Source organism: Emydura macquarii, unplaced genomic scaffold (assembly GCF_026122565.2).
Source record: "Emydura macquarii macquarii isolate MOO-44397 ecotype Brisbane River unplaced genomic scaffold, CSIRO-AGI_Emac_v2 contig_1230, whole genome shotgun sequence".
NCBI lineage: Eukaryota > Metazoa > Chordata > Testudines > Chelidae > Emydura > Emydura macquarii.
In genome coordinates, this window is record NW_027131367.1 from 6,179,647 (window position 1) to 6,203,885 (window position 24,239).

General features: G+C 38.1%; 1 protein-coding gene across 6 annotated transcripts in view; it reads right to left on the reverse strand.

Moving 5' to 3' along the window:
• The window catches only part of CEP112 (centrosomal protein 112), a 284,681-nt gene that overhangs the window by 178,031 nt on the left and 82,411 nt on the right, over positions 1–24,239 (reverse strand). For all 6 annotated transcript variants that reach the window (XR_010919549.1, XM_067547323.1, XM_067547324.1 and 3 more), the window contains 5 exons: positions 23,141–23,295; positions 22,667–22,796; positions 21,037–21,129; positions 19,919–19,978; positions 14,102–14,181 (listed from right to left, as the gene is read on the reverse strand). Coding sequence is in view for 5 of the 6 variants with exons in the window: in XM_067547323.1 (XP_067403424.1) it covers positions 14,102–14,181; positions 19,919–19,978; positions 21,037–21,129; positions 22,667–22,796; positions 23,141–23,295 (518 nt within the window). In the remaining variant the exon portion in view is untranslated. The remainder of the gene's footprint in view (positions 1–14,101; positions 14,182–19,918; positions 19,979–21,036; positions 21,130–22,666; positions 22,797–23,140; positions 23,296–24,239) is intronic.

The window sequence follows — 24,239 nt, forward strand, 5'->3', positions numbered from 1 at the left end:
TTGGAGCCATGCTAGTACTCACACAGCACTTAATGTTCAGAGCTGGAGATATAAAAGGACCACACAGGCCCAACCACCTTTGTTCCTTCTGTTAAGTCACAGAGTCCCAAAAGACTAAAATGCTGAAGGAAATGGGAAAGAGAGGAGGCAGTCGGAACATCCTCTAGTATTTATCATACTACTTAACATGTAGCATATTTCAACAGAAAGCTTAATCCAGTTAGACAGGCACTGAATGGAAATAGCATTCCCTTTACAGTACTCCCTTTACAAGTAGTCTAAGTGACTTTCTAAAAGCACTAGTCCTATTGATATAAAAGCTGAAAGCCCTCTTGACATCTTGGGGAATCTAGATCGCCAAGGGTCAAAGTGTAGCTTCAGAAAGAATACCAATGGTGTGATTTAGGAATAACTCAGACACCACTTTTGGCAAGCATTTAGGTTGAAGATGCAGAACAACTGAAATGAGGAATAAACTATTAATGCTTACAACTGACTGACACTTCTTGCAGATGTTACTGCAACTAAAATTCTGGTTTTAGCGACAGTTAGAATAAAGAACACTGCCTCAAGGGTTCAAAAGATGAGCTCTTCAATCCTGTCCATATTAAGTTAAAGTCCTATGTCAGGACAGGCTTCTTGGGAAATTATAAATCAGTCCTTTCAGGTATCATGTGACAGTGTGGAATGATTCAATACAGTAGAATTAGCCACTGGTAAATAATGTGCTCAGCTGCAAGGCAAGTACAGTTTGATTCAGGACAAGAAAAGACTGAGAGACTAAGTATAGTAAATGACACAAAAGAGATATAACAGAAGTATAAAGTGAAGACAGATCGTTATCTGCTGCGCGCAGACACACTTTTACCACTTCTTAGGTAATATATCAGGACTGTAGCAGACTGTTGTACTTCTACAAGACCATGACAGATCAGAAGTAGTCCACACCCTGTGATTCAAGCTACAAGGTGAAATGACTACAGAATGGGATGCATGATAGGACCAACTTCTTGCACTAGCAGGACCAATGATACTAGTAGGAAATATGCTTCCCCCACTGCCCTCCTGTGATCTAAGAAATCTGTATGTCAATACCATCTATCCCACATGAGAGCAACCAGTATGATCCCAGATGAGATTTATAGCATCTATTAAAATGACAACAGTGTCTCAGTAAAATTGGTGGGAAGATGAAGAAATTCCTTGTTTCAGGACAGCAGGAATGAGACCATGATAATTTCAGTCCATATCTGCTCTGAAGAAGAAATGAGGGGGCACCGCAATATTGTTTATGCAAAAATGTTTATGGACCAAGACCTATGAAAAGTTGTTTCAGGGACCACCCATTTTGTCCTTACAGTAGATGAATGACAATTTTCTCTCCCATTCTTTTTGCCTGCAAGACAGAGATATGGGAAGCACTTAATGAGCCAGGTACCAACCCACTGTCTCCCAAAACAGAAGCTGGGATCAAACTTTGTTTGCTGATATAATACAGGTCTTATCTGATGTCTGTTAGCACTTAAACATCAAGTCATGGATCATTCACAGAAAAGATTTTAGAGTCTAATTTACATGGTAGCTCTCAATTTTAGACTATTTCTGTGGAGTTTGGTCTCCCACAATTCATCATCCATAAACTGCCAGGTTCTTGAGATGAGCTCCCAAGCCAGATTTGATGCATCTATGATCATCACATAAATTCAAGACAGTGGACTGAAACAAACTTCCTTCAACACATTGTCTACGAGTTCCCATTGACAAGGTTTCCAGAGAATATTTGGAGGAATTCTCAGAAGCATTCCTATTTTATTCACAGATGAGGTATAATTTATTGCCAATTAAATCAATGTTGTAAGGGTCTCATTCATCATGAGCACTGTCAAGGTTACTGAGTTAGCTCCACTGCTGTCCCTTCTTGGGAATTTCAATGAATGTACCCTCACAGGTGTTAGATCTCTGGCCTTTGCCTTCCAGGGCTGGAATTCTGAAATTGGCCCTCTTAGACCAGGACCTGGATTACTGCCTTCTGGATATCAATCTTAACTACTTCAGAAGGCCCTAGTGAGGTTTGGACCCTGCTGTTGACTTCTCTCCAGGCGCTATGATTAGTGGTTAATATACAGGAACCCCACAGCCTTCTCTAACAGTATTATTTAATATTAACAGGAGGAATGCAGCATTCAGAGACATTGGTTAGAAATAACACAAGACGAGACCTAACCACATGGATCTTACTGAAAGCTGCTCCTGCCCTAAACACTTAGCTCCTATTCAGAGACAGCCAGCCAGCCTTGCAGTTCCTATCTCTCTCCCATCTTTGTGACAGTCTCATGGCATGCTTCCTTCTTTGCTTTCTGCCAAGGATACTTTTTAACCATACCCTTTAATGGGTCAGGGTCTTTTGATACAGTCTCCGCCTTTAGATCTTTAGCATCTCCTAGTGATAGCCCCATTGTTCTCCAAGCTGCTCTAAAGCAGGTCATGTCTTATCTCTTTGTGATTGTTTTGTTTCCTGCCTAGGTAAAGCCCCAGCTCAGGTTTGACTTAACCCTTTGAGTTCAAGTAGGTAACAATACAAAACTGAACAAGGAAACCAGAGTCACACAATATTCATAAGAATAATGCAGATATCTCCCAGTTCATCAGAAGCCTCATTAAGCTATAGGTTTAGAATCTCATTGAATTTAGAGGATTATTCCTCAGGGGGATAGTTTAGCAAATATTCCTAGGAGAAAATGCTTTGTCCATGCCAAATTCTCTGGGTTGGTACAAGAGTAGATTTGTCCCAATTTATGTAGAGCTAGGTACTGAAACAGTGCATATGCACTGACTGTCTAATTAACCAGTCAGTCAGTACAGGAATCTATGAACACCTTGATGTCTGAGTCTACCTATCCCCTTTGTGAGGTATTTCCTCAATAGGCTTGGAGATACAGAAAGGCTAAAGGACAACTCCTTGTATTGGTAATAGCTATACTCAAAACAAAAATGGAAATAATCCTCATTCTGAAAGCAATATGGAAGTGGCATCCTTTAAGCTGAGAACACTGAACCACACTTCACAGAAAATTGTAGAAATAATGGAGGCTAGTGTCAGCATGTGGAAGTTAAAGATTGTGATGCAGCTACCATAATGAGACACAGGTCATCTCTCTTTCTCAGTATAAGGAAGCACCAGGAATTTAAAGAAACCTTTTCTTCTGTACTGGTGAGGCACTTCTATTGCCTCATCCTTAAAAGAACCACTTCTGCTCTTATCAGATTCTCATTGTAAGGATCCCTAAAAAAAAATTATACGTAAGACGTGGATTAGATGTTGGTGGGAATGAAACTGGATCCCATATCCAAGCTCAACAATCTCTAGTGCACAGCTATCCAATATCCTAAATTGCCAACAAATTAATATTTGTTTTAACTATATTTTTATATAGGCTACTTGTTAGTTGCAACATTTTAAATCATATTCTATAACTTGGAAAAACATTGGTACCATCAAAAGAACAATTAATCAACTTTGTTACAACAAAGCACCTGAAATGTTAGTAATACTGAACTTTTAGTTTAGACTATATACTGTACATGAAACCAAATCTCATCATAACTAGAGATGAAACAAGGATGGAGTGTTCTGGTCTATCAGATCAATTTTAAAATCAGATTCAAGGCTACATCAGGAATAAGTTTTGATTTGATGGAGCTGAAATTTCATAGGCAGTTCTCATCAAATTTTGACTAGAACCTCAACAGAAATGTCTTTTTCTGGTTTTGGAGCCAACCTACAACCAAAACCAATAAGCCAGGTCCTGAGCCATGGATTCTTATCAGAAGCCCAATCCTGAAATTCAATGAGGTTCAGACTGGACAGAAGTTCTGGGCTTTAACAAAGCCCTCCAGTTAATTAAGACATATAATTTCTTACATTGCAACATTAAATTTTCAAAAATCCAACTTCTGCAAATTTCATGAATGTTTTATGCAAAATGTGTAATCAACATACAATACTACAGTTTTATATGACCATTTAAGAAAAAGAACTAAAGGGCTAAAAAAAGGTTGGGCAAAATTTACTCTATTATACTGATGAAAATCCAAAGTGTAAATCTTAGTCATTGTAGTTATTCTAGTATATTCTAGCCCAGTATAAAATGGAATAGAATTTTGTCCAGAAACTCCAAAAAATAAATTAAAAAATCTGAATAGAATACATTAAAAAATTAACAATGATTAAATATTGATTTGAATTTCCAGGGCCATGTCCCCTCAGTTTTTTGGAGAAAATAGTATTGACTGAAATAATATGGTTCTATTCTGGTCTGTTATTTAAAACAGATCACAATAAAATTACAAAATAGTATCGGCGTGTTTTAGTAATGACTGTTAAAAAGTACAAGCCTGTCTGTAGATGGGAATGACTTTGTCAGTTTCTGGAAAGTATAGCCAGCAAAATAGACATTATACAAAACTGACATTATACAAAGCTCTTAGTTTTAAACAAGATTGGATGAGGACTAGACAGGCAATGGAGAAAAGAGGTGTTGCTAGTTTCTTATGTAAACAAACAATTTTATAGAGTGAATTTAAATGAGCCAGCTGGTGAACATTTGCTTTGTATCATCAGCACTTGCAAAGTGCTTAGCCTTGGCTCTCCAGACAGGTAAAAAAAAGAAAAAGACAAAGACAGAAAGCAAAAAATGTCATGAAGCACTTAACTGTAGATCACTTGCATGTATTTTTTTTTTGACAGTCTAATGTGCAGTTGCAAAGATTGCACCTGTACAGGCAATGTTACAACACTCTCCTACTCCCATTTAATTCCTCTCAAACTTGTTTCCTTCAACCATATTTATTTGTAAAATCATCAGACCTGAAAAACTGTAGGAACATTATGATTTTAGTGGTACAAAGAAAACGATGTTAATTGGTTCATCAGGCACTCAAAGTGGAAAAGCTTTGGATCAGGACCCAGGAAAGACTGTTCCTGGGTATGTAAGTAAATACCACTACCATACATTCTGTTCATGAGGAAAGCAGCAACAGCACAAAAGTTGGCAATGTGAAGAGAGAAGGTAGGAAGCCTACATTTAAAGTTAACATTATTTTATCTCTATAAAATATACCTATAAAATATAACGAAGACTTTCTCAAGGTGATCAAATTCTTTGTGATTGTACAGTCACGAGCACATGCTGGATTCCAGACTATTCCTGGCAATCTGTAGATGTGATGCCCAATAAGGAGATCTGATGATATGCTGTGTTCAGATTTTGAAAAGGCAGCATAAATACTAGCTCCATGGTTTATATAACCCACTCCAGCTTATTCTTTCCTTTCACCTCTAGTTATGTAAATATACTTGTAGTAATTATGGGACTGGAGGAAAAAAATATCTGGAAAATGGCCTTCAAGACAATTACCTTCATATAGACTAGGGGTGGCCAAACTGTGGCTCAGAAGCTGCGTGTGGCTCTTTTACAACTTAAAGCGTGGTTCACGGAGCCCCCAACACCTCCCTCCCCATTCCCTGCCTATCAAATTGGGGTGGAGATTTCAGGGTTTCTGCCATGCAGTGGAGTAGTGGGGCTAGAAGTTTCTGCCCAGCAGGGAAGGGGGTTCTGAGGGCTTCAGCCCCAAGGGAAACACCTGTCAGGGATCAGGGCTTCAGCCCCACGTTGGGGTGATGTAACTAGAGGCTTCTTCCCTGTGTGAGGCACCTGCCGGGTCTCCGGGATTCCACCCTGTGGCAGGGTGGTGGTGGGACTTGAGACGTCTGCCTTGTGGGATGTACCTGCCATGCCCTAAGCCCCACCACTACTCCACAGGGCTAAAGCCTGGAGGCCTGGCAGGCACACCTCAGCTCTCAAACTTCTGTAGATTGTTATAAATGGCTCTCAGTAAGTTTGGCCATCCCTAATATAGAGTCAGAATGCTTCCCTTCTAGTTTGCAAGGGATTGGAGTTCATATAATTGGTATTGCTTCTCATCTTTATTCTTCTGATGTCTTTACAGAACGTGGTTGATGTCAGCATTCCCATGTCTCATACATGTAGTATATCTAAATGCTAGTAATGCATATCCCCATTCTGCTTCTTCCATTTGACACTTCATAGATTTAATTTCACTTTCATCTCTGAAGCCTCGTAACAATTTTTAAGCTGTATTTTGTATGCCTCTACGAATTGACGCCAACCCTGGCAGAAAGTGAATAACTGGCACTGGACAAAAGTAATTTTAATGTGAAATCTTTGGCATATCATTGGTTATATACTCTACCCTAACATCAATTGTCAATATTTGAATTTTGAATAGAACTACGTATTTATTAACCATAAAAACTGCATTTTTATACTGAACATACAACTCCTCTGGAGTTCCATGAAAATACTCTAGGCTTGGCAGTTCATGGCCCCAGCACCTCTGGGCTTGCTGCATCAGTTATGAATGTAAAAAAAATGCTTGAGTCCCAGCACCTAATTGCGTCAGCTCTAGCACCTCTTTTATTATAAATTAAGCACTGGTTCTAATTACTACACTACTCTGCATCATTTAATTTATCCTAATCTTCTAAAATATGTGAAATACTATATTCAGCTTTATTTAACATTTTTGCTGTTGGAAGAGAGCATCTGCAAAATGTTAGTACAGTTTCTCTATCTGATTTTGGGCCTGATCATAAACCTATTAAAGAATTTCCAATTTTACCATAGACTTTTAGGATACTTGGGGTTTTTTGTTTTTTTTTAGGAAAAATAGTTTTAGTTTTATGTTATCAGGATATTTGGTACTGAAATTAAGAGGAATTAAACTGAATTGGGTTTTACTATAAAAATTAAAACTAGTGTACTTTTAGTCATGAGATGGGAAAGAGTGACAACAAAGCCATGTCACACAAGAAACCAATACTACCAGTTCCAGAGGCATCCTCTACTGACAGAGTTTGGCCAGAAATAAGTCCATGGCAGAGAGAGTGTGCTCCAACTCTACAGTAGGGTTGGATTTGGTGAGGGAACAACTTCCTATATAACCTGGGGCAAGTTGTTTAGTCTATCTGTGCCTCAGTTCCCCATCTGTAAAATGGAGGTGTTACTCCCCTATATCACAAGGATGTTGTGAAGATAAATTCATTAAAAAGTATGAGGTGCTTAGATATTATGGTTATGGAGGCCATGCACATATTTTAAATAAATAGGTGTCCAAATAATTAGTGGAGACACAGAGAGCAGGGAATTAGGCTATTGGGAGAAAATATTCAGGCTACAGTTTAGGGTTAGATGAAGACAAGTAATCCAAATTTTCTATTTTTCATAGGGCTTTTTCCTTGCATTTTCTTTAGTAACACATGTATATAAGTATTTTTTTCTTCCTTTTTAAATGTCTGTGCTTACTTGGCCCATAGCTTAGAAAGTTATACTGTAAATAGTAATAATACCTTTTCTCTTATTTCCACTTACATTATTCACAGTAAAAAGGACTATAACCATGGGGTGTTAGTCTATTAACCTTCCACCCCCAATAACATTCTATTGTGATACAACCAGCATAAATGGACCTGGAAGACAACCCCTAGACCTAAATAACTGCACAGATACTAAGGTTTTGGCTATAGAATAAACACATTTTACATTACCTTGCAGAAAAAAACTCAATCAATTTCATCCAGGAGATGGCTGACAAGTAGCACCTGTATTAAATTAAATTAAGATCACAAATACACCTATAGCAGTGTTAAATATTAGAGCAAACCCTTTGCAAAAGATATATTTCTGACTTCAGGTATTTAGTGTAAATCCATGAAAACAACTTGAGAGAAGTATGATGTAAACTTGAACTCAGAAGAAATCTGCATTAAAACTATGGCAGCATTATCTTTTTAGAACGTTCTATATCTTTAGATTTAGAAGTTTACTACTCCACACAGTCTCAAATCACTTTTACCATAAATCTACCTGGATGTGCCTGAAACTATGTAACAACACTGCCTACTGTCACACCACTAACAGATCCCTAAAATGCTTACCACTTCCTTTTCTATGCATTTGCAGTTGACTAGCTACTTAAGATATAATCCTGTGGCCATTTCAGAATCAAAGTGCAGCCAGATCAAAGGAGTCTATGAGAAACCACCGACACACCTACTGTGTTGTGAGCTGCAATTCCACAAGGCATAGTTCCTATTGAAGATGGTGAACTATTTTTTTCCCCTGTCTCAAGGGGAGATAGGGTTGTTTTATAAAGGTTTAGTGGATCTGTCTTTTAAGGGCTAGCTTGTAATTACTTACTTTCGTTCCACAAATATTCAGAGAAACACAGCAAATCAAAACATTCCTCATATAGAAGTCTAATAAAACAGTCAGACATTGCTGATTTGTACTGATAGCTGGGAGACCCCACTGTGGGTTACTGATTTTTACAAATGATCAAGTGAGTAAATATAAAGAAGAGCTCTCTGGCAGTTGTAAAAAAAGGTTCCCACTTCCTAATATTTTTAAGTATCTAAAAAAATTTGTCAGATATTGAGAGTCAAGGAGTGGCTTCAAATTTGTGGAAGTGAAATACTCATTGAGCCTTGCAGAGTTAGCAGTTAATGCACTTTTCCTCAATTTTGGGCATATGCTCAATCTATCCCCAACACTCATTTGCATAGACATTCACTCCTCCAGAAATATATTGAAATCCAAGTACTGGATCATAACAATAGCCATGATAATAAAGTGTTTTACATCTGTTATGTGGATGTTATCCAACCATACTGTCACAGTATCTTTCACACCTATTAATGCAGGCTGTCTAGAGACTCAAGAAGACAACACAGTAACATTTCACTTTTCTTAATCCAAAATAACAGCTATCTACAAAACCTTAAATAGTAAACAACTAAAACACACAGGATAATTTATTTGCAACAAGCTCTTTGTATTGTGAAACAGACATCTGAAATGGCTTTGTCTTTGAGTAGACTTCATATATGATTCAACAGTTGAAATACCTGAAGGGAGGTCTTATCTAAAACAAAACTGTCCTTCACATTTTCACAAAGCAGTCATAAGAAATGCTCTTAACAACAAATAGTTGCAGTTAACACAAGTTCAAAATCTAAAAACTATCTGAGATCATTTTTGGAACTACAGCTACTATTGTATGCACAAAAACACACATTGTGGCCCTGCAAAGGTCTTGTATTGGAACCTGCGCTAAGAAAGCAGCTGACAAAGTCTGTGTTCTTGTTGAATGAGCTGTCAGAGTGGCAGGAGGAGTGATCTTTCTTTGCCTGCTCCTAACATGTTCAGATGCAGGTGGTAATCCAGGAGGAAATCCTCTGAGATGAAATTGGCAAATTCTTCATTCACTTGGCGACCGTGATGAAAAGCTGCATAGATTTCTGGAAGGGCTTAGTTCTTTCAATACAGAATGCCAGTGTTGGCCTGAGGTCCAAAGCGTGCAGGCATCTCGCTTCGCTAGATCATGATTGGTGCCAAGCATCTGGGGATCGACAATGGTAATCCAGCAAGTAGTAGCGGCACTTTGGAGACCGACGATTTGGCTCCAGGGATCAATGCTGAGACTCTGGTGACTTGCAAGGAGACTGAGGACCGGTACTGGGGGGCCCAGCTATCGGTAGCAGGCAGTTCTCTGTCAGTTCTCTGGGGACCAGTAATGGGATCCTGGCATGTGTTGCTGGGGTGTCGATGACCAAAGAGGGGCTGAGGAGTGGCATCATGGCATTGGGGATCTCTGTGGGTGTTCCATCTTGGGTTTGCCCTTGGACATGCTCTTAGCTGGTTGTACTGGCATGGGATCCTGATGTAGAGGTCTCACCTCTCGAGGAATAGGTGGCACAGGAAGTGAGAGCAAGTCCTTAACTGCTTGAAAAACCTGGGGTGTGGACGGCACTGCGAGGTGCCGGATATCCCTCCCACACCCAGGAGTCGGAGGCAGATCCCGGTTAGGACTGGGAGCTCTAATGGGTGACACCATAGCCAACCCAAGTTCCGGGGAAGACGAATGGCCCAGCATGGATCTCAGCTCATCCCCCACTCGATTCTGTCCTCTTCCAGCATGCAGATTCTTGTGCCACTTTTTGGGCAATGGGGATAGTGACCAGTGCCAGGATGAACTCGGTGCTGGCGGGGTGTGCTGATGTTCCCCTGGGTGCGGAATCCAGTGGCCAGGCTCAGAGTCCGGCCTAAGAGCAGACTCCATCAAGAGTGCTCTTAACCTGATATCCTGGTCCTTTTTAGTGCACGGTCTGAAGTTTCTACAGATCCTGTGCTTATCCTGAACATGGGTCTCACGCAGGCACTTTAAGCAGCTTTGGTGAGGACCATTTATGAGCATGGGTTTCTTACGTGAAGCACATAGTTTGAAGTCCAGGGACTGGGGCATGCCCCATCCCTGGCGCTAAGTCCCCTGCAGAACAAAACTACAATGATCTCTAATTACTAACTAACTAATTAACTATATATACTAAAGGTACAGAGGAAACCTCTGGTAGCATGTTTGCCGAGGCAAGGACATTCCAGCATCGTCACGGGCAGTAAGAAGGAACTGAGAGGGCAGCACCCCTTATAACGGCGCATATGCACACCAGTGCAGAGGGTGCTAGAGCCGGTCCTACAGATACCACCGAGGAAAAAATCTCCAGCACATGTGCATGTGGCGCACACACACCTAAAATGGAATGGACATGAGCAAATCATTTTTAAGTAAGGGGAAACCTGGAGTATGCAAGACAAATCAGACTCCTGAAAGGGGTATAGTAGTCTGGAAAGGTTGAGAACCACTGCTTTAGAGAGTAAAACTCTGAGGAAAAGAGGAAAGTGGACATAACATGAATATATACAGGCAACACTCTCAAACAACGACAGTTGCCAATAAGTAATCTTTCTTTTTTCTTTGAGGTTGGCCCCTGCATATTCCCACTTGTGGAACTGGGTGTCCAAATTACTTAAGCAGCTTTAAAAATCTTTTCCCTTGATGTCTATAGCATAATGTACATAAAGATAGGAAAAGAACACTAGGCAGAAACCCTGAAGATTTCTACAGTAGAAATAACCTGTATTGTACAGACAGGCTATTAATGCATTCAATGAGTGAGCTTTAAGATGTCAAGGTACTGACATCCTAGCTGTAGTGTAACAGGTTTCAATGTGTAATCCATTTAGCTAGGGATTAAGTTAAAGGACGGCACCTTTAAACCTTTTGGGGACTAGCAACTGCCTAAATGTCTCAGCGTCCCATGTTAATAAAATCTTGAAATAGTCTTAACAGCTAGAATACACACAGAGCCTAGTTTCACCTAAGTGAGAATGGGGTTGGATGGGGACATAGTGCTACTTTGTCCCTGTGGATGGTGAAAGGAAGATCAGCCACCAAAATTATTCTTCTCATAGATGTAATTGTGATTTTTAATAGTAAATGTGTAATGTCTTTAGCAATAGGTTATTCAAAAGGAACATCCATTAACTTTGTCGGCACCAAGATCCCAGATCAGGACAGGTTCCCTGACTAGTGGAGGTACATTAACTAGTCCTTTGAGGAATCTTACAATAATGGAATGGCTGAAGAATTTTCAGTTACCAACTGAAGAGTAGTATGTTGAAATAGATCACTTTGAATGATGACAAGGAAAAACTTAGACTTCAGGTATCATAAATAGTTCAGAACAGATAAAATGAGGGCACAGCCTGTAGACAAGTTATCTGTTGCCCAAAAAGATACGTTCTTTTCCATAACTAGGAAAAAACAGTAAGTAACAACCTGTTCTGTAATTGTTACTCTTCAAGATCTTCTGCACGTCCATTCCACTGTGAATGTGTGCGTGTCTCTAGCATAGTTGTTGTCCATCTCACTCTGAAGCAAAACTGAGGATGCTTTGCATTGCTCCTTGTGGCAAAAATATCTCTGAAAGGTTTCATTTAATTTAGAATTTATCCAGTTCTCATTATCTTTTAAATCAATGGGATTATTTACAGATTAAGGAGCTACACAAAGAACGACTGGCCCTAAATTAACATGGCATGTCAAAATATTCAAAAGTGGAAGTATCAATAGGTTGGAATGTTCAAATTACCACTGAGATGTAATAAAAGGTCTACTTATGTTCTGAAGTGTTGATTTGAGAATTCAGTTATCAGATTTAAACAGTTTATTAACGTACTCAATTTTGAAAAATGGCCTCCCACATTAAATTCTAAACTCAGATGTACAGCACATGTCTTTACATAGCTTGAAAAATTCACTACTGAATTAGCATGACAGTGAATTTTCAAGACACATAGCATTTCAAACAACACATCTAAGATTAGAATCCAGACCTCTGTCTTTAATTTTGGCCCTCTGTTCTTAGACTCAGATACTACATTTTAGATCAGACACTGCACATGTTTACACCATACTAGACGAGGTAGACAACTTTGTTCATTAACCATTGACACAATGGGCTACTTAGACTGTGAAAAGCTGTCACACCAGATGTGTTACGTCAAAGCAAATGAAATGTATGTTTTATACCCAGATTATGACTTCAGCTACAAAGGCACAAATCCTGTAAAATCATTACTAAATGTAATATGACACACAAAATGAGCTCAAATACAGCATCTTAGATCCAAATCAGTCTTTTTAAATCTAAGTGATACAAATTTTTATGAGTCTTCCTTGAAAATAATGTTACTGTGCATTTCCAGGAGTCACTTTCTAGTGAAATAAAATGGATAAGTTAATCAATGTCTTCTTCCTGCATAGCATCTCTAAGATCTGGTCTTTATTCTCTGTCCACACAGTTAAAATTCTCATCCAAGTCCCCATCATCTTGACTACTGCAACCTCCTCCTCTCTGGCCTCAATACATTCTAACTTGTCCACTTATATCCATCCAAATTGCTGCTGCACAGATTATTTTCCTCGATCACTGATTTGACTAAATTCCTCCACTGACTCTCCATTCTCCACCATATTTAACAAGTATTATCTGTCTTCATTTTAAGGACTTCATGGCCTATCCCTGCCCTACCTATTATCTCTTATACAGTATCAAGATGTCAATCACTGAATCTGTTGTGCAACTGATGCCTGCCTTGACTGTCAATTTGTAAAATTTTCCATCAAGCACCTACACACTTTCTCCCATGATGCCCCTTATGAATGGGAAGTGTTCCCCATAGAAATGTGCAAAGGCATTTTCCTTCTTAAAATCCCTCCTTCCAACTCCTCTGTGATAATGCCTACTACAAACTCAACAATAGATCGGAAGATGATGTGGCATGACTGCTGCTATCATGTACATTGGTATTGTTCCTTGAACTCCCGCAGTCTATTTGTTGTATCCACCAGTTGTCTTTCATCTTATACTTAGATGGTAATCTCTTTGGGACAGGAATTATCTCTATTTTATATCTTTCTATCTTACATACTTATATAATGCCCATCACTGCAATATCTGAGCACCTCCCAATCATTAATATATTTATCCTCACAACATGTCTGGAGGGTAAGGAAACACCACTGGGGATTACTATTATCCCCATTTTACAGATGGGGAACTGAGGCATGGAGACTTAGTGACTTACTCAAGATCACAAAGAAAGTCTGTAATGGAACAGGCAATTGAACCGAGGTCTCCTGAGTCTCAAGATAACATTTTAACCACTGAACCATCCTGTTTATATAGTACCTAGGGGCACACCTTTCAGAACTACCACAATACAAATAAATAATAACAATAAATGAACATTTCAATTGTAATCTGTTCCCCTAATAAATATCCACAACTAATCTTCAGTAAGGAATAATGATCTGCAAAAATGTCAGTTCGAAATTGAAGCTGGTTTGAGTAACTTAAGGGGAAAAGAGCATTTGAAACCACTAACTTCTATTTTGTTACATTCCAATCACTTAAAATCAGATGAACTGATTTTTAAAAAATTTTTTTACAGATGACTAATAAAACCCTAAAAATACGGTTTTAAAATGGAAAGCTGACCCAAACTACACTATAGGAGTGCTGTTATAAAATACAAAGCATATGGTCTACTTACTGAATTTGACTAAAAACAGAGACATTTCAAGAAAGAAATGATTCTTTATCACATGTTTCACTTACTTCAAAGCCTCTTCCAGTTTGCGAATTTTCTTTTGAGCATCCCCTCTTTCTTTCTCAAGGTCATTCTGGAGGCCATGAATCTACCATTTCAAAGAAAAATATTACGTTTTAGCTACTACAGCAGGTGATCCCCTGAATGATTAATCTTTATTTCAATTTTGAACTTAATAAATTAGTTTTGTATAGGTTTAGATAAGACGCTGTTGAAATATAATCAACAATATAATGTAATGTTTCCATAGTTCAAATATAAAGTTTGGGGACAAAATTAACAGCAGGCTGAGGCTATTAGAATATAACCTTCTCTCCTACTGCAATTCTTCTTCCTGTCCAAAGAGATGTTAAACTTCTAATGTTAAAAATACAATAATTGTATTTAAAATGATTACTTTTTTCTTTAATATCAATTGCCAGTATCAGGATGCTCAGATATCATCAAATAAAGGGTAGATAAAAAGAGATACAGATTTGCCTAGAACCATAACCTACACTGCCTAATAGCCTAGACATTGACTTGTTTTGAATTTAAACTTACAACTGCTTTTTATGAAGATGGTTTTTTCACAAAGCATTTTTAATAAATACAATTAAATGGTTTAACAAAATTATTTTAGCATACTGGCCACAGTATAATATATATTCAGATATTATGGCATCCATGTTGCTCCCAAGGAAAGGAAAGATACAGAGGAAGAAGAGAACTGCACTACTCTAGAATTCTTCACCCTCACTGAAATCAAAAGTAAGAATGATTCAACAAGTATGTGAGAAAGACTGCATATATTCTTAGCCACACTCTGACAGAAGGACAACATAAGTCAAGGTTGATTAATCTGTTCCCATTTTGAAATTCTTGGGTAATGTATATTTGCATAACTGTATGTGAGCTGTGCATCTAACCTAAACACCCAAATGCATGCACACCCATAATAGTTTACAGAATCTTTAACATAAATATAACTCCTCAGTCAGCCTTTATATATACATATACATACATAACCATGCATATATATGCACAGATGCACGCACACACACACAAAACAAGCAACATCCTATCCTCCCCTCTCTCATATACAGATTCCAGAAGACGTGTACAGACACATATGCTTACTCGTTATCTTACATGTCCCATTTCTCCTACTTTAATCTTTTTCTCTTTTTAAAATCTATTTAAATTATAAACTTTTTGAAGCACAAACATTTTAAATGTTTTCATAGCACCCAGCATATTTTGGGCGCTATTATAATACAAGTAGTAAATAATAATGATTAAAAAAAAAGACTACACTGACTTCTGGGTGCAATTCAAGCTGACAATTTTGATCTTTTAAGCCCTTACATGGTATAGATCTTAGCTACCTGAAATCACTTCTGTCCCCATAAACCATTTCAGAGCTTCTAGGCTGTTTTTAACATGCTCTACCTTTCAGTGGCTGGTGACTAGTAGCAAGTTTCTCTCTATGGAGGTTTCTTTACTCTGATTCTGTTGGACCAACACTGGGAAGTGAGTTTGAGAGTTTGTCAATCTTCCAGGAACAGTACAAAGCATATCTGTTCACAATGGTTTTTGCCTAAGGCAGATTAGATGTCCAAGTTTGGTTTTTTTTAGCATTGCTGAGGTAATAATATAGATATGTTACCCTCATGTCTATGTTTTCTTTGTGACAAAGGGTAGTGGTAAATTTAGGGAGAGTACTTGTAGCACCCAATTATTTGCAGTATGATGTTTGATTAATATGAATGTTCTCAGTGGCTTAGGAAATAGGGGCACAATTTTATATGTACGAATGCATACCTAATTGAAGAGATTTCATGATTCTGGATAAATTCAATTATTTATTGATAGTACGTAAGAACTGGTATTATGAGAAAGTGGGCATTAAATATTTGTTAATGTCAAAGTAATGAATGTGATGAAAGTACATCAAAGAGAGAAAAGAACAGATGGAGCAAACAAAGACATTTGGTTTATGAAGTACAGAAGTCTAGAGTAGCATTGAGAATATTTAGAAGTAATACATGTGCCATCAACTACAAAGTGTTGTGAACATGTACAAATGATGGGAAGTCGCAGCCCTGGCTCCAGAAAGCACCTCTGCAGTGCTACAGAAACCTCAAGAGAGAAAAAAAAAAAAAGAAAATGCAATAAACCCATACACCCTATAAACCTCTGCAACGTGAACCACAGGAATCCAGTAAATTTTAGCTGATTATATATTGCAAAAGAATTTGCATAGAAATCACCTGTCTAGAAAGTATCTAGGCAAGAATCTGTGTTAGCATCAATGACTGTGAACGTCTATAACAAGATGTGACTGACACAATCCAACGTGGCATACCAATATCTCAGATGAAAAACAAGAAGGGAAAAACATCGTTAAAAAGAATCACTGGTAGAAAGTTTCTGTACAGAAGCTAACTGTGTGGAAGTCAGAGTATTTAGCTGGTTTGGAACATTCTCAGAGAGAGGGATTTTCCATTAGGGTGGTCAGAAGTCATACATATTATATATGTATAACAGCTGTCTCAAGAACTGCTTTTGGTAATACTGTATCACTTAGCTGCCTGTTTGGAATACAAGCAGATTATTTGTAAAAAGCAGGTGTTTCCTTTACTTGTAAAACCATTTAGTCTAACCGGTTCCTGATTTACTAGATTAGTATGCTTAATCAAATAGCGACATTTAGGGTTATTACCTATTATTTGTTTGATGTTCAAGGATCTTAACAGGGAATAGTCACCATAGATCAATAAAGGTTATTAAATACTGTTATGTATTTAAGCAAACAGATTGTACCTGATAATGAAAGTTTCCTTTACTCAAAAGCAGGCTATTGTTTTTAGCATTTTATAGCCGAATCTGTGCTCTATTTTATGGGCATATGTAAATAACATGGTTCAAATGTATTTTTTGTCTCGTCTCAAAGATCTTCACAGTACACAGTTACATCAACATTTCTGAACACGTGGACACATGTACTGGTCTCTACCAAAACAAAAGTTTCCCCCATCTTGTTTATTACCACACAGTTGTATAATCTATACTGAAATAAGCTTTATCTTATCTATTTCAGGAGTCAAAGGGCATATTCCCTGAGGGATAGGGTGACGACAGTTGTTCTTGACCTGAAGCTTTCAAGAGATATCACAGAGATAGAAAGACAAAAGAAAGCTGAACTGAAGAGACAGTACAAAATATGAACATGTTAGGAAGTAATAATTACAACTAAAGTGTGTATTATTATTATTAACAATACATACACACACATTAGACTTGAATTGTTCTAGTAGCAATGAAAAGTGTTTTTGTTATTAACGTTTTTAAAGAAAAATGTGCCATTTAAAAACAGGACATTACATGCAAATAACTTCATTAAAATATTATTTATGTTGCAAAGTCAAGCACTCAAAAGTTAGACCATTCTAGAAATGCCACCAACCTGCCTCAATGGATGGGGAAACTTGATGAGGCCGGCGGTGAAAGGTAAAGGCCCCAGCAGTGAGGGAGAGAGATACTCACTGAGGGACACCAGGTAGTTCCTCCCACTCCCTTAGAGTCCCCGGCACTCATTGGCCAATTGTGGGAGAGGGGTGCTGATTGGCCTTCCCTAGCTCCATCCTCTAGCTCCCGGGATTTAACCTTCAGCCCAGGGCATGTGGTGCCTCATCCAGCTCCATTCCTTAAAATTGACGTTGCATGGGATGAGACACTTTGCCAGTGGGATACCAGAAATATTTGCTAACAGCAGTGGAATGCTGAGACTCGGGAACCTGGGTTCCATTTCAGGCTCATCTATCCTTTCCTCCTAAGCTGGACCTTTTCTGCCCCATCCCCGCCAGCCAGTCCCAGTCCATATTCCACCACTGGCTCCTTATCCCAGTCCCAATCTCTTCACCTAGACAGGCTCAGTCTCCACTCCTTAGGCTTCTGATCCAAGTGCCAGTCTATTTGCCTAGCAAATCTTAGTCCATTCCTCCAGGCCCCCTGTCCCTGTCTCTCGAACTTCCCAGTCCTGTCTCCAGTCCTCCCGACCTCATTCCTTATTCCCAGTCTTCTTGCTCAGATGCCCCAGTTCCCGCCCCAACTCTCCATTCTGGCTTTCCCCCTGCCCGTGTTCCCTGTCCCCATCTCCCTCCCCATGCTTTTCATCCAATCTCCGTGTCATCTTTTCCCCCGCACACACAACCCCAGGCTCCTTAACCCAGTCTCTTTGCCCAGCCAATCCCAGTTCTCCCCCACATTTCAGTTCCTTGTCTCCCTTTTCCCACTCATTGGTTCCTAGTCCCAGTCTCCCCCTTAGCTCCTCATCCAACTGTTTCATCCAACCTCCTGACTCTCTGGCTCCCTCAGTCTTTTCCCTCTCTAGCTCCCACACCTAGTCTCCTTGTCTTGCCAGTTCAAGATCCAGGTCTTCCTCCTCCATACTGCCTCCATGCCAGCAGGGGAAACATTGAGAGCATAGGACAGACAGGCTCCCAACTCTCAGTTCTGGTGCCCAGAACACCTCTTACAGGAAAAGATCAGCTTTTCCCCTATAACACTGGGCTGCATGCTCAGTCATCTTTTAGGGATGGCATATCCCCAGTCCTGTCACACATAGAAGCTGTGAGTGGATTGAGCATACAGTCTAGTTAGCAGTAGGAGCTACAAGAGGTTTGAGCATGCTCAGTCAGGACAGAATCTCTAGATTCGATAGACAGAAAAAATATAGGTCCTCAATGGCCAGTCCTCTCAAAATGACATCTTGTTTATCACTCAGCCTCTCTCTCCCCCCTACTGGAAGGAGTTATCTGGTGCAGCCAAAGACTTTTGTAATTACAGCATAAACATTCTGTAGCCAGATACTGTTCAAATTACGCCTACACATCTCAATTATGCCAACACCTCAATTTTGCAAGATTCTTATTATTCCATTGTTGGGTTCTTCTTGACTACCTAACTTTGCTAGACTGAATTATGGGTTTTTTTGACACACGCAACTGAAGTCTAGAATAACACCGAAACATCTCCACTTGTGATGCAAAACAGGATTTGAACTTTGTGCATGTCTATATAGCCTCACAATCTAGACTATAAAGACATTAGGAGTAGTTTAATGTGAATTAGGTGTGAACTGAGAAGTACCTAGTTTGCATTAACGTAGTCCTAAAAGGACCATACTATTCACCGCACCAGCTGCAAAATCATTGAAAAAATTCACGTCATGTGGAATAATTAACTCTTTTAATGAATGACTGTTTTATTTCAACTCCTTTGATGTTTACGTATAGAATTTTGTACATATTGGCAAAGTACTTTAAGAATAAATATGCTCTTTAAATGCTATGCACAATTATTTTTAAAATGTATGCTGTCAAAACGCTATCTCAGGAAGGTGATAGAACATGTGTCTGGGTACAGGTAAATGTACAGTAAGTATTGTTGGGAAAACCTGATAAAATATCAATAGCAATTTAAAACGTCCTCCCTCTTCTACTAAAGCAATAGCAGAGAGTGAAAATCACAAGAACAAAAGTAGTACCTAATACGGCCCTGTCTATATCCTCTTCACTGGGGTGAATTTCACCCTAAGTGAATTAAATAGCAGGCATTAATACGTTTCGAACCATAGACATTATACTTCTGGAAAACATTTTGACAGCTATATCCTTGTTTAGAAGTTGCTTATTATTAGACAAGCTTTTAAGGTTTCATCAGGTACATATCCCCTTTCTGCCCAATATTCACTTTTTATGGATTTGTGTATTTAAATCATTAGCTGCTGCCTAAGACATCTGGAAGTACACATAACATTTTCCTTTTTCTTCAGACACTACCTTTTTTTCATGAATCCGCTCTAAATGAAGTTTTTCCTGTTGAAATTTGTGTTCTTGATCCTGCAAATTAAGGAATTTATTTTTAATAAGGATTTGCCATATCTTTAAACAGATTAATGTAATTCAAAGGCAGCCTTTGACTAGACAAAAACTATAGATTTTACTAGAGCCGAGTATGGCCCATGTCAATAAAGTGTCCAATTTTATCTCATAATTAAACATTAATCTATAAACAATTTTAAGATGTTTTATTTTAGTTTAAAAATTACATAGCTTGTTTATTACTAATGCTTGATTAGCTGGGGGTGTCTCCAGACTATCAGCCAGAAGACTCAGGTTCAGTTACAGGTCTTAGAGCTTGGCCACACCGCCATTTAGAGAGCAGCAAGCGAATACACTGAAGATTTATATACTGGCTTGCTGCACAGTAAGTGCCCATATAGATAAGCCCTTAGTCCCTAGCTTCCAAGACTGAAATAAGATGGGAGGCAATGAAGTTAAACCTTGATGAGTGCAAAAGGGGAGAAAGAATGCTTTACAACAATTCATCCAATCAAATACAAATATTGAAGGGTTCCCAAGACAGTAGTAAATAGTCCTCCTGTGCCATTAAAATGGCTATTCGACCCCAAGTAAGGATAGAACGTGATGAGATGTGGGGAAAAGGAGATACCCACGGCTCCAATTGGGATACAGAGAATCCACTGTAGGGACAAGGAAGGAATAACTTGAATATCTATGGGAAGGCAGAAAATGCAACTGAATTGTTGAACTGTAACACTTGTGAAACAAATTTATGCTAATTTTTACAAATGTAGATACTGCTATGACAGACAGAGATAGGGATTACTTTCACTTCACTATGTGCTTCTCTATAATCCATTGATATACACTTTTTATATCAGTTCAACACACAGGGAAATAAGAAAAATAGCCACAAAGTTTCTTTAAAGGCTTAGCCAAAAGAATAAGAACAAATTCTACTCTGTTAAGTGTAGAGGGATTAGCTCTTCTGATTTCCAAGAACTCCAAAATATATCTTAGTTTGGCATTCTATTCACACAAATCATGGGAACAAGGGCTCTTCATTTTTCCTGAGTGAAAAATTCAGGGCTCACCCTCAGCTGTTGCTGCCTTTGATGTTCTGATTCTTGTAACTGTTGTTTTAATTCAGACACACTCTGTTCTAATTCTTCAATCACATCAGATGCCTGTAGTGATTTAAGAGAAGAGTGAATGTTTGGCTTGTGGTCTCTATTTGCTCTACAAAAATAAGTTACTCTTTATCTTTTCAAAGTTGTACCAAAAAAGTAGAAAAAATGATAAACTTGGAAAAATCATATGTATTTCATTTCTATTTGTCCTTAAAAGTGCAAGTGGAACTGTACTAAAAAGTTAAAAAAACAAAAAACAGGCAGCTGATTTAAGAAAGACATTTGAAAATAAAATGGAGATGGTCATTTAGCATTTCCTTATCAAAGATGTTAGCAGGCCAGTAATTCAGGCCAAAATATGGACCCCATGTTTGCTCTAGGTTAACCAACAGCTTTAGAAGAAGGTATTTGAAATTTGAAAATTTTTTATAATATATATTTGATGTGAATATGATGTATGCTAGATAACCTATCACCAAGGATACTTATTAAAAAAAACCCTAATTTCTTACATTTTTGTGCTGAATATTTATATGGTCCAAATCAAAGATGTACACAACAAAATGTTTCATGAATAAGAGCAGGAAAATATTTTAATTTGTACCTGAAGAAAAATATTTTTCTTCATAACTTTTTGGTAACAAATTTTCAAAGAGGCCTCATCCAAGTCTCTCAGTTTTGTGTCACAATTTGCACCTCCAAGTTCCCCTAAAACCTTACATTCATACATCCAAAATGAGGGCTCAGCTAAATGATTTACCATTTAGTGCTCTCAGGAGAAATGTGGCAGTTGTGAAGTATACAACACACAGAGACATTTTGCATAGAAGTCTTGCACATTACTGCTCTTTTATGTAGCCATGTAAAGCACCAAAGAGTATAGATTACATAGAAAATAATAAACATTCTAATCACAATGCCTTTCCCTTGGTAGTCCCTGGGGAGCCATCTGGGCTCAGGAAGGCAGGCCCCTACATGTTCCATTACTTCTCCCTCATGGAGTCTTCTTCCCCGGCTTGCTTTCTCTTTTCTTAGTCATGCTCTTCCTCTCTCCTTCCCAAACTTCCTGTCCCTCTGTTGATATGCCCCCCCTTTCTAACTCTTGGCTTTCTTTGTTCTATATTTTAGTTATTTTCCATTGCTCCTACTTTCCTCCCTCCCTGCAGAGCGGAACAATAAGATTAGTTTTCCTAGGCTTGAGTCCACCCATTGTTCCAAGGTGTTTTCACCTGAATAGAGGTCATTGAGTTCTAAGAACACTCCACTGTATATGGTCTAGGAGGATGTGACACAGTCCATGCCTGCAATCCACATACATGTGGAGGAATTCAAAAATACATCAATTTCATAACAACACTTCATAACATCAACCAAATTTCATAATTTGTACAGACAAATCCCCCAAGCCATCACAGCACGTGAATAAACTAAGTCAATCAGCAGCTCCTTTGAGTAAAGTTATTCACTTGCCTTAGTATTTGCAAGACTGAATACTTACAAACCATTTAAAAAATGTGTCCCCTCATGTACATAATTGATAAGCAATAATTTTTATGCCCATTATTCCTGGGAGGTTGTATGCCTGTAAACATACCTTAGCTGCAGAGAGAGCATGTTCCTGTTTCATAAAATTTACGTCAATATCATATTTGTTTTGTTGTTGTTGAATATTCTGTTCATAATCTTGTATAATGCGATCCTTCTCTTTCTGAAGTGAGTTGCACCTACAAGTATTAATAAAGGAAAAATAAAATGGACATTGTCTTCAAATTTTGGTACTTTATTTGCTTTCTGCAATTTTTGAAGCATCTGCAAAATTCTACTTACCCATCTACTCCTCTCAACTGATAAAATGTAAAAAAAAAAAAATGTACAATGTACAAAATTTTTTTTCATGATCATCTTGGTGAGAGTTGAACAGTAGTTTTTGTACCTGGGAGGGTAAATTTTTGTGACAATTTTCTGAGACTGAATTCTGGGCACTGATTTTCTCGAAGAAAGTGAGTGACGTTTGGTTTTGGAAATGTCACGTGGTTTGGTTTAAAACTCTGATTATTGTATTAATTACCTTGCCTTCACCTCCTGCAATTCAGTGCATACTGCTTCATAGCATTGCTCTAGGTCAGTCTTTTCTTGAGATAATTTCTGACGCTGTATATTACTATTTTCAGCCTCTACAGTCAGCTGCTGGACCCGGGCCTCCAGTTCTTTGACCATCTGGTTCTAAAAGAATAGGTCATTGTTAAGAATAAATTAGTGTACACCCCTGTTGTTATTCAACAGCCTAGAGCAACTGCAGTTCTCTGGTGGTCCAGAGACACAAAAGTTATAAAAGCAAAGCTGTCATCAATCATGACAGTAAATTCTATAATGTATCAAAGCTTTCAAAATATACATGTTTCAAACAAAGTGAAGTGTGACCTTTGCCCCCTACCCCAAACTGGAACAATACTTGCACTAGATTTCTATAGATTAAAGCTTTTTTAATATGAAGCAAAATGAATAGTTCAAAGAAAAATTGCTATTGATGATAATGTATCTTGAGCTATTTCATACCTGTCAGAAACAAACACTATGATCAATGATAATATAGACAGCCTGCATGTAAGACATAGCCCAAAAAAGAAATTTTCAAGACTAATACCAGCAAACATACATATAATTTTCTTTATTTGTATTCCCTCTCAAGAATAAAAAGTCAGCTGGGCAGATAAAGAAATTCTTTAGATTTCTACACATATATAGGTGCATCAGGTAAAATTCTGTAGCCTTTATAATGTTGTTATGAAATCCAATTCATCTAATTTGTTCATTACATTGGCACCAAATGTTTAATGTAATAAAATATTTATTCAGTTACTAAAAAGAAATCATGACCAATGCATGTTCCTAGTAAATATACTGAGGTACCAAAGGATTACAAAATTCAAGAGTCGTTCATTATTTGCAGTCAGTCTCTTTTAGTGTCACATCCAAGAGACTGCAAAAATAACGTGACATAGCAGCTGATAAAAGACATTTTCCATACATAAAATACTGTTTCTTTGTGTGTCTGAGGATAGTGCTCACATCTGTATGAGATATTTTGATAAGTGTGGCCTGCTATAAATTAGGGGGCCATTAAGAGGAGTGGTTATGATATACATATTACAATATTCAATAATGCT